The sequence below is a fragment of the Apis dorsata genome, unplaced genomic scaffold (genome assembly GCF_000469605.1).
Source record: "Apis dorsata unplaced genomic scaffold, Apis dorsata 1.3 scaffold_293, whole genome shotgun sequence".
Lineage (NCBI taxonomy): Eukaryota > Metazoa > Arthropoda > Insecta > Hymenoptera > Apidae > Apis > Apis dorsata.
In genome coordinates this window covers 502,378-513,702 of record NW_006263568.1, presented here as the reverse complement: position 1 = coordinate 513,702, position 11,325 = coordinate 502,378, and the positions used below count along the sequence as shown (strand labels likewise).

The window sequence follows — 11,325 nt, the reverse complement described above, 5'->3', positions numbered from 1 at the left end:
AGAGAGAGAGAGAGAGAGGGAGGGGGGAGGGGGGGCTTTCATTTAATATGAAGGCGTTAGAAAATCTTTTGTTCTTTTTTAAGTTTTATTTATTTTTTTTCCTTTTTTTGTCGATTTTGCTGGTGGATAACCTTTTCAACGTTTCTACGAGATTTTTTTTTCGTGATATTTTATGATATAATCATTTCTTTCGTGAAGAAAAATATAAAATGTGATTTTTTTTTAGAAAATTATAGTATTTTTAAATGAATATTTATATCCAAATTGGATTTTTGGATATTGGATATTCTTTCTTTTAAAATTCTTTCTTAGTTTCGTTTAATAAGGAAAATATAAAATGTATATATTTTTAAAAAGAGGATGTGATGAATATATGTTTGTAAAAATTTATTATATTGAAAATTGGAAATCTAAATTTTATTAAATCTATTAAATACAGATTTTTGATGAATTTTTGGATATGAATTTATTTATCTTAAAAATATAACAAATATTTGAATATGACAAATGTTTGAATGGGATATTCATCTAGTTTATTTGCTTTGATGGAGATGTGGAAGGCGGATGGATAACGAACAATTGCTTGCCATTACAAGTATTTGCGGGAGTTCAAGAGGGCAATGTCGGTACATCAAACAATTCCCTGTTCATTTGTGTTACATATGTTCAGTGGAAATAAACAACTATGTATATTTTTAATAAATTGATGTCAAATACTCGCAAATACTCCTTTCATAACAATTATATAATCCTTATAATTATATTATAAGATAAATTGATAAATTAAAAAAACATTAATAATTCTAGTAAGAAAAATTTTAAGATTTTTTTTTAAGATTTATTTAAGATATTTTTTAAGATTTTAAGATTTATAATTATTCAATAAATTTTTATTATTTAAAATCATCTAAAAATATGTACTAAAATTATTATTAAGTACTTAATATTTTCAAGAGTGTAATATTTGTTAGAAACTTCTTTAAATAGCTATCAAAACAACAAATTGCAAAATAAGAAATCAAATCTTCATATTTTTTTTTAATAAATACAATTAATATTGTGATTATAAATAAAATTTATTGAATTATAAATAAAAAAATTGAATAAATAATTAAATAAATTATTAATATTATTGGATTTTATAATTATTTAATATGTTACCAAAAAAAATTGTTAAAAAAAGTTATAAAATAAGAAATCGAATCTTTCTATTTTTCATAATTATCAAATAAATTTCTATCTGAAAATCTAAAAATAACTAAATTATCTCATTTTATTTATTAAAAAAATTGTTAAAAAAAACAAAATCAAACATCCAATATTTTTAAAAATATATAATCTTTAAAAAGACTTTAGTTCCACAAATGAACGTTGTTCCTTGATACTGGCAGCACCGTACGTTTCACAGTAGTAAACTTGGCAACAGCTGCCCCCTACACGGTCAAATCGACAAATAACTATGCGCCGACGTCTGATCAGACATAGTACTTATTCCACTTGAGAGATATATTGAAACTGTCAATGCTTATTCTAAAAGTTAGATATATTCATATCTTTTTCCATATAATTTTTCAATATCAAAACTAAAAATTTAGATGTTTATTGTTAATAAAAGAAAAATATTAATATTATTTGCTTGGAATATCAGAAAAATAGATTGCAATAAATATTTCGTTATTTTTCAAAATAAACACTATATTTCTCAGTTAATAATTTCCAGAAATAAATTACTTGATTGTCATGTTCTTATGTCGCGATGAAACTTTCGAAATAAGAAAAACAATATTTTTGTATTATTTATTAATTTCTTCAATAAATAATTCTCTCCCTTTTCTCTAAAATATTTTTATATTATTAATTTATTAATTTATTAATTTATTATTAACAAGTTTAATATACACTTTTAAACGATTTTTCGAATAAATATTTATTAAAGATTTTTTTTTTAAGCACTATTTATTTTATTTTGATATATATATATTTTTTTTTATTCAAAACTTGATATGTATTTGAATCGAAATGTAAATTATATGAGGAGTCTTTTTACAACTTTATAGATTTGCACGAACGAGTCTCATTCGCGAAGGTTATTCGATCTTAAAACATCGATAAACGAAGGCGTGGCTCGATTGTTTGAAGTAGACAAAGTAAAGTAACATGAATCGAAGTGAATGGGATGTTGGATGTTGTAATTTAAGTATATATTCTACATACTTCACGTGTATTCTACATTTTTCATTTCAAGTATTATCCTATTTACAATCCTTGATCATTATAATTGCCATTTTTCATTTAATTGCAATCATCTGTTACTTAATTACAAAACAAAAAAATGTTTGAAATTATCAGCGCAATCCCTATCAATCTGATCTCGATTTTCATCGAGAAAAAAGGATGAAAGAAAAACTAATCGAAGATTGGAAAAGAGATTGGATATAACAGAATGGCCAAACAAGTTCCAGTTTTAATCGGTTGAGTGTATACTGTTCTAAACAAAATTGACAGCTGTTCCATTAAATCATGATTGGTATGGGATGAGAAAAAATATAATCGAATTAACGATCATTCGAGAAAATTATCGATACTTCTTCGATTGAGACATTTTGAAACGAATCGATACTTTGAAAATGAATTAAAATGGAGGCAAATAATTACGCTTTATCGAAACAATTTTTCTAATTTTTTTAATTAGATTAAAAATTATCACGATTATTGAGACATCTCGAAACGAATCGATATATATCTCGAGTTTGAAAATAAATCAAAATGGAGGCAAATAATTATACTTTGCTTTAACAATTTTTCTCGGATTTTTAATTATTAATTGATGAAATTATTCTGCAAAAAAAAAATGTAATCAAAACATTTCCAACGAATTTTTATATTTTCCATAACAAAAATAATCTTAACGAATTTTTCTTTATCATCTGCCTTTTGTATTTGAGAAATAAAGCGCGAAGTTTTCCAATGAAATTTTATTTTTCTCTTTTACGACACGATATTGATGAAATCGCGATGAAAATACTTTGATCGAGATTTTTGTATGTACCTCGAGGTATTTTCATTTACGATGCCATTTTTCTTTTGAAATTTCAGAATTTCCAGATTCATATATTAATTATTATTCCGTGATATTGCAGCAGATCGAGATTGGTTCTTTGAAAATATTTTCTCGTGAACAAGTTAACATTCGATTAAATTTCGTTCCGGAGATTCAAAAATCATTTTTAGAAAATAATTATTTGTGAAATTACCTTGTCACAGATATTTCACTTTTGTAACAAAATTTTTTTTCGAGGTGAAACGTAAAAAGGAAAAAAGAAAAGAATAAAGAATTGAAAAAATTTTATTCACATTTCGATTTATTTTCTTAATTTTTCATTTCTTCTTTTTTTTTTTTTTAGGTGTTATTATAGCAAATTATAGCAAGAAACATTATTCGTTGAAAATTGATAAAATAAAAGTAATAATAATAAATAGAAATATAATTATAATAATTTTCTCCAATATATTACAAGTCTAGTAAAAATTTTTATATTTAAAATTATTTTTACATAGCAAAAAATATTATTTATTAAAAACTACTTTAAACTATTCTTAAAAGTTGAATAAAAATAATTTTGAAGTGATATGTAAAAATTCAGAAATAATTTAATATTATTATATATAATAATTATTAATACCATTAATTTTATTATTATTAAAATTCATTCAAATCTCTAATCTTAAATATTATCATATAATCGCCATTACAATTCACGAATATTAAAAAGTAATTCCGTCCTTTCATTCTTATCCCAATAAACAAAATAACTAATTAAAAAAAAACATACAAAATACTTTGAACTTTAATAGACAGAAAAATAAATTAAATAAAATAAAATAAGTAACAAACACTTTGGACTCTAATAGAAAGAAAAATTAATTAAAACGATCAATATTTTAGACTCTAATATACAAAAAAATAAATAAAATAAAATAAAATAAAAAAAAGACGAAGAACCTTGAAGTCCAATACAGAAAAAAATTAATAATAAACGAAAAAAAAAAAAAGAAAAAGAATAACACTTTCGATTCCAATACAGCAGAAGAACTAATTAAATAAAACTTGAACACACTGAAGAATAAATTGAATAAAACGAAAAAAGAAAAAAAAGGGGGGGGGGAGGAAGAGAAGTCGAATTCAGAAGAACCAATAACCAATCGCATAAATTTCGTTTCCCTAATTGGACCCAATAAGCAATAAAAAAAAAAAAAAATCCCTACACTCGATATAAATCTTGAACGAAATTCTATCTACCATCTTCAATACTTGGGGTGACCCAAGGATGAGCCAATAAGTGTGATAAGTGGTCGAGCTCACTACTCAACTAAATTCTCGTGTTTTAGAAAGCAAAAAAAAATCGAAACCCTCCATCTCTCTCCATTTTGTCAATATCAGTATCTTGCATCCTGTCATCGCGAATGAATCACGCGAATACGCAACATAAACATTGTAGAACCGTGACTCTGTCGAGAACCACACTCGTACACATCATTTCTTCTCTGGCTTTCATGTTCGACTGGCAATGGCGGTACATCGATTTATGCGCCCTCTCTGACGTGATTTAGGAACGAGGAATGGAATTTTCGCTCTCCCTAGTTATTACTCTGAGAGCTGGAGGGAAGAGAGAGCAACACACACACACGAGAGAGAGAGAGAGAGAGAGAGCGTGGATGGATGGATTTGATACGCTATTAGAGAGATATTAGGTGGAAAGAGAATGCGAATAAGAGGATTTAATTTGTTCAATGGTTTTTTTCGAGTAAGAAGTGTTTTGGATGCATGATTATTCGTATTAAGCTTTTACAGCTCGGATCGAGTCGAAAGTGATCAGTTTTTGAACGGCGATTTGAAGGTTACAATTTTGGTTAAGTTACTAGAAAGTTACTAGAAGAATTTTTATAATTATTTCTAAATGTTTATTGGATAATAAAGCAAAGATGTTGGTAAGGTTAAATAATCGTTTTAAGAATCATTTTTTTTGAAGATTTATATTCAAATATTTATGTGAATTATAGATAAATGTCAATAATGGTTGCTCATAATAAGAGCTTAAATTGAAAAATTATTGCAAGTATTTTTCATACATTTGTTATTTCTAATAAAATTGCTATTGGATAATAAAGTTAATAGATAATATTATTTGAATAAACATTTTGTGAAAATTTTATTAGCATAACGTGTTCAAACATTTACATATTTACATCAATATGGTTGCTGGAAACAAGAGATAACAAAGAGTCTTAATAATAATGGATCCAAAATAAAAACACACACACACACACACACACATACACATCTGTGTGATCTCTGTTAATTTGTGTGATCATCAAACAAATAAATTATATTGAAAAATGTTTCAAAAATAAATTCTCCATTCGATATTACTGTATCAAAAATCTAAAATGAATTTTAAATCACAAGAAATTTATATAAATTATAGAATTTGTTATATCATATCAAAAAATAATACTTTCATAAATTGCATTAAATAAATGTTTAAGAAATAAATCCCTTCATTACATTCAATGCCATCTTACCAAACCTTTAAAATAAAATTTCAAATCATGAATGAATTCAAAATGAATAATACGAGTATGAATATGATCAATAATAATAAGTGTAATCACGTACTTCAAAAATTTTTTTTTCTATAACGTAAACAAGTAATGGAAGAACTTATTATTTAAATGTCTCCATAAGTGTCATCGATTATAATGTCAAGTATAAAATCTCTTTGCCAAAGAGGCGTGTGATAAATATACGTTATACTAGAGTGTCATATCTATCGTTACATCCTTCGCCTTTTTCTTTTCACTACCCTCATTTGGACATATTAAAGCGGCAATTATCGAAAAACGTTGTCCAAACATCGTTCAAGACACGAGCGTGCAAATATTTGATAGCTCAACTTCCATTACGCGAATGTATTTCTCATTTTGAAAAGAAGTTAGGTTAGGACAAACTTTGACCTTTTGTCGGAGAGACAGAACAATTCTGAAAACTATATCTTGCGTGTTTTTGATAATCATTTTATTTTTATTATCATTTTCATTCTTTCTTCCCTTCGTTCCTTAATTAATTTTTTTTTTCATCGAAATGGTGAAAAATTGTTGATAATATAATTTTGTAATTTGTCTTACGTATTATATTCGTAGCGAATATAAAGAAAAATATATTGCTCGAATGTATTGAAAATATAAAAAATTTATTTAAAAAAATTCATCGAGGATAATAATTCAAACATATAAAATTATAAAAAAAAAGTTTTAAAATAATATAATATATTATTCCTCTGATATTAACATTGCGTATATATTTTATAAATATATTTTTATCGATATTCAATTAAATGAATAATAATTTTAAAAAATTTATTATGTTCAATGATAATAATACATCTTCTGAAAATTAATATTATATTTTATATAATAAAATTATATAAAATTACAGGTAATTATATTATCGACAATAATAATATCGATAAAAAATTGAAATATCTTTATAAAAAGATTTCGATTTAAAAAAAAAATAGGAAGTACGATACCATCGAACCAAGTCCAATATTCCCTTTATCCCTTTTATTCCTTTCAACAATATTCGTTTCACCTCTATTCTCAACATTAAAGGATATCACAATGCTCTCTTTCCAATGCTCCTATCTGTATTCGTAACAACTTCTTTAATTAGAACGGTACTTGAAATCACCTCGAAGCGCGATTAGCCGAACGAGAACTATAGTCAACTCCAACAGAGTTAAGAGACTATAGTTAACGACGAGACTAGGAATGTATATTAGACTTGAATGTATATTCGATATAACGATTATAATTATTATCAATTATTAATCGATAATTAATTATTAACATTAAAATAGTAACATGTAAAAAATAATTTTATTTCAAATTAAAAGTAATTTTTTTAATCTCTAAAATACTAAGAATACAAAAATATACGAAATAAAAATAATTTGACACAAGATATTGCGTTGAATGAGGATAAATGTTGAAAGAAGTAATTTTACTTTCAACTTATTTTCGTTTTTATGTATTTATTCTTTGATAATATATATATGCTTGAAATGTTATATAAAAATTATTTTAATCGAGGATATCGAAAATGATGGAATTTAAGATTATTATAAAAAAGATTTATTTAAAATTTTATTTGGAAAATTGTTTGAAATTGAAAATTCAAATGAAAAATAAAAAGGAAAAATTATTAGTATACGATATTACGACTACGATGATTATTTCAAATCACCAGATAAAACAATGAAATATTATTTTTTAAATAATTTATTTGAAAATCGAGCGAATATCACGAGATATTGTGAACAAAAATAAAATTGTAAATAAACAATAGTTAATCGTAGAATAAGGAAAATTTATAATCAGAAATTGTACACGGAACATCTGGGTAAGTAGTGTTTAAATATAAACGTGAATAATATTTTTCATGATACGAATAATGGAATATTACATGATGCATAATATTTGAATAATACTTCATCGTGTTACAAAGGAGAAAAGAGATAAGCTGCTTATTCGATCGAACATCGATATTTGTCTTCGTATAGTAATCTGGCGTTGAAAATGGCGAGTCGAGTCGTCGAAACGAACAAATATGGCGGAATTTTTATAAGAAGTTTAAGACAATAATGTCCAGGTATAAAAATATACGAGGTGTCTTGAAAATCATGCAATATTTTTTTCGTTTAAAGCCTCGTTTTCAAATAAATCATAATTCAATAAATCAAAATTTTTCAAATACAAATGAAATTAATTACTTCTAACATAATATATGAAAAAATGAAATTTTATCTTTATTTTTAAGAAAATTTAATATTTAAGAAATAACAAAAACAATCGTATAATTGGCGAATTTTCAAATTCAATTTTTTCGAAAATTAGTAATTTTCGAATGAAAAATATTTATTCTACAATTTTTTATTTATTTTCACACGCAGAATTATCTACTGTCGATAATTTATTCCTATCTAACAGTCAATTTCACGTGTATTTAAAAATTTTTCAAATTCGAAAATATTAAAATATTATTCTTTTTTCTAGATTTATTTTTGTATAGTATTTGTATAGAATCACTTATACTATGATTACTGTAGAGACATTCTATATATGAAACTCTTCTGACATATTGAAACTTTGAAATGGCAAGGACAAAATAAATTGTAGAAAATTTATTTATATCTTTTCTCTTTCGGATAAGTTGAATTCATTCAAAACTTTTTTGAAAGTATAGATTTATACGTCCTACGCATGTTAAATCAGCCATTGAACCAAAATTTTTTAAATTTTCAGAGATGAAACGTTCAAAGGGGCAACCCACATCTGTAAATTTAACGAAACTTTTGTTTTTTTTGGGAAGGCTTCCCTTTTTGCAAAATCCAAATATCTCGCAATCTCTCCGAAGAAAATTTGAAAAAAATAATGTAATCCTCTAAAAAATGCTTGTCAATTTCTAAAAAATCTCTTTAGGAATGAACCAGTAAATAATCAAAAAATTACAAATGCAAAAAGAATTTTTTTGCCATTGCAGAAGTCACAGAAAATAGTTTTTTCTATTTTTCTACGTGAATTATAATTTTGTTAGGGTGAAGCATCTGGTGAAAATTCACAAAGAGCATTTTCGATTAGATGACTAAAAACATTAATATTAATTGAAAATGTTACGATTGAAGTTTTAAAAGCAACTTCATAGAATGTGATGTTCATCAATTAATGAATTTTTAATTTATTCCTTGCTTTTTCGAGCCGCAATTTGCTTTTATAATATTTTAAGTAACTTCCATTTCTTTTTTCATGTAAAATAAAAAAAATTTTTAAAAATAATATATTTTACAGGTTGAAAACTATCGGCACAATTAGAAATTGTAGCTTTCTCAATTTACAAATTTTTATCTTCATTCATAAAAAAATTTCAAATTCGAACGATTTAAAACACAATTCAACATTAATTTTTTTCTTATAATTCGATATCATTTTTTATTCCAAAACAAATTTTTCAACAAGTATAAGAAAGGACCATTTAAAAATTATTGAAAAAAGAATAGAAAATAATACAATATTCATTAAACATAGAGAAAATAATGAACTTACTGCAAATTGGAATGAAAAAATTTCGAATAAAAAGCCTCAAGTATCATAGATTGTAAAAGATTAATGCTAACCTCTTTAAAAAATATTCAACGACACTAAGTTGAGAACCACTGCTTTATATCTTCTTCCGAATCTATAGCACAACCGATCCCCACGAAAGCTTGTGCACTTCAAGTTGCTTCATCTCGACCTCTGACCCTTCTAGGGACTCTGTCCCTATTGGCAACGACACTTAAACTTTCTCATCTAACATGAGACAGGGGAGATCAAATCTGGAATGGGTTGGATCCGACCCGTGAAACCACTAGAGGCCGAAGAATTGCATCGACCATCATACACACGGTGTCCTCGAAAATTTTCTTGCGTTCAGTGATTCGAAGAGAGGAAAAATAACGTTTGTAATAATTGTGATAATGGATGGAGAGAGATGATGCGTCCATTAGTTGACCGAGCATCTAATGAGAAAAATGGCTGCCTCTCCATTTATGTGGCTCGCTCAATGTAGCCGATAGATGGCGTTTGAATATTGACTTGTGTATACAACGTATTCATTTGAGATTCTTGTTGCGAATATTAATTTTTTTATGGGAAGATAAGAATAATGAGAATAGTAAGTAAGAGTCTCTTCAATACTGATGTATATATATGTTTAATTTTTTTTTTAAATTAAAATTATTTAAAAAGAAAAATTAAAATTTATTGAAAAATTCTTCATTACAAAATCTTTTAAATAAAACAATAAAAACTAAACAATAATGATATTTTAATTTACTTGATAATACTTTTGAAAGTAATCTTGGTGTCTTTGATAGTTTTCTAGAATTTCTAGAAAAGGTTAAAATATTTAAAAGATTAAAATATATGAATATGTACATTTGGAAAATATAAAAAGAGATGTTGGAAACTTTGGAATTTTTGTTTGCTGTTGGAATATTAGATTTGAATTATATTAGACAATTGATAAAATGTGATTTAAATATTTGAGATAATTTAGGAAATAAAAATTATTAACAAAAATTCATACATCCATTAATCTTTCCTCTAATGTGATTCAAGGAAATTTGTGGATAATTAGTTTTTTAACTTTAATTGAATAAATTATTCATATTTTTCATCCTTAAATGAATAGAATTGAAAATAAAATAGGTGGACAACATAGATCATACATTACTAATTAACTTTGCATAAATAAAGATAAAAATTATAAAGAAATTTTTATAATATGAAAAAAAATATAAAGAACATAAAAAAAGTTTCAATTTATTCATCAGAGGATGAGAAATATAAATATATTCGCAAAAGATTAGGTAAGTTTGTTTTTTCACTTTTATTGATAATATAATATATAAATTAAAAAGAAAATTGATTTAAATGTAATTATTGTAAAGTAATTTAAGCAATTTTTTTTTATAGTTTTTGATAATTTTTTCTATTATAACTTATTTTTATTATGATATTTCCATTTTATATACTTTCTATTATATAATATATATAATATATATAATATATATAATATATTATATAATATATATTTTAAGATTAACTTTGAGAAAAATTGATGATCAAAAATATTTCTACATGATACATATATATTTATAATTAATATCTCTATCTTTAACATATACTTCAAGATTATAGTTTTGAAAAGCTCAAAACTATTTCTAAACTAAAAATATTTCTATCTGATATATATTTATTTCCACACAATAGTTCTCCCTAATTTTAAGACTAACTTTGAAAATTTCAAAAATACTTTCTTCATATACTTTTCACTATGATACATATAAATAATTTTTCACTATTGCCTTGCAACGGATCCTGCTAAAAATAATAAAAACGACAATCCACAGAATCAAGATACGATTGGAGGAACGTTACCTTGGTATTTGAAAAGCGATTTCATCGAGGGAATCGCTGGGCTGCAACGGAGCACGCTCAAAGAGCCTGCTCGGGCCCCTGTGCACCTTGTTGCAACAGTGCATGGATCCGGCTGTTGGTTGAGATTGGTCCGTATTGGTCCCACGTTGCCCGCTTTGGCTCGGTTTTCCTTTCTGCCGCTTTTTTCGTACCTCCTCCGCCTGACGGCGCAGGTTGTGCAACCGGAAGAAGTACATTGACATCTCTGTTCCGGAGAGGACGAGTACACATGGTCAGAGAGCTGAT

At 25.4% G+C, this 11,325-nt stretch overlaps 1 protein-coding gene and 1 long non-coding RNA gene across 10 annotated transcripts in view; one reads left to right on the top strand and one right to left on the bottom strand.

The window, feature by feature from the left end:
* Positions 1–11,325, bottom strand: part of LOC102670810 (potassium channel subfamily T member 2) — a 152,960-nt gene that overhangs the window by 96,903 nt on the left and 44,732 nt on the right. For all 9 annotated transcript variants that reach the window (XM_031511156.1, XM_031511159.1, XM_031511160.1 and 6 more), the window contains one exon: positions 11,041–11,284. In XM_031511156.1, coding sequence (XP_031367016.1) covers positions 11,041–11,284 — 244 coding nt within the window. Of the gene's footprint in view, positions 1–11,040; positions 11,285–11,325 lie in introns of those variants that run through there.
* On the top strand, positions 2,382–3,349 carry LOC116185826. The gene is made up of 2 exons (XR_004150733.1): positions 2,382–2,527; positions 3,097–3,349. It is a non-coding gene; the product is annotated as an uncharacterized LOC116185826 (long non-coding RNA).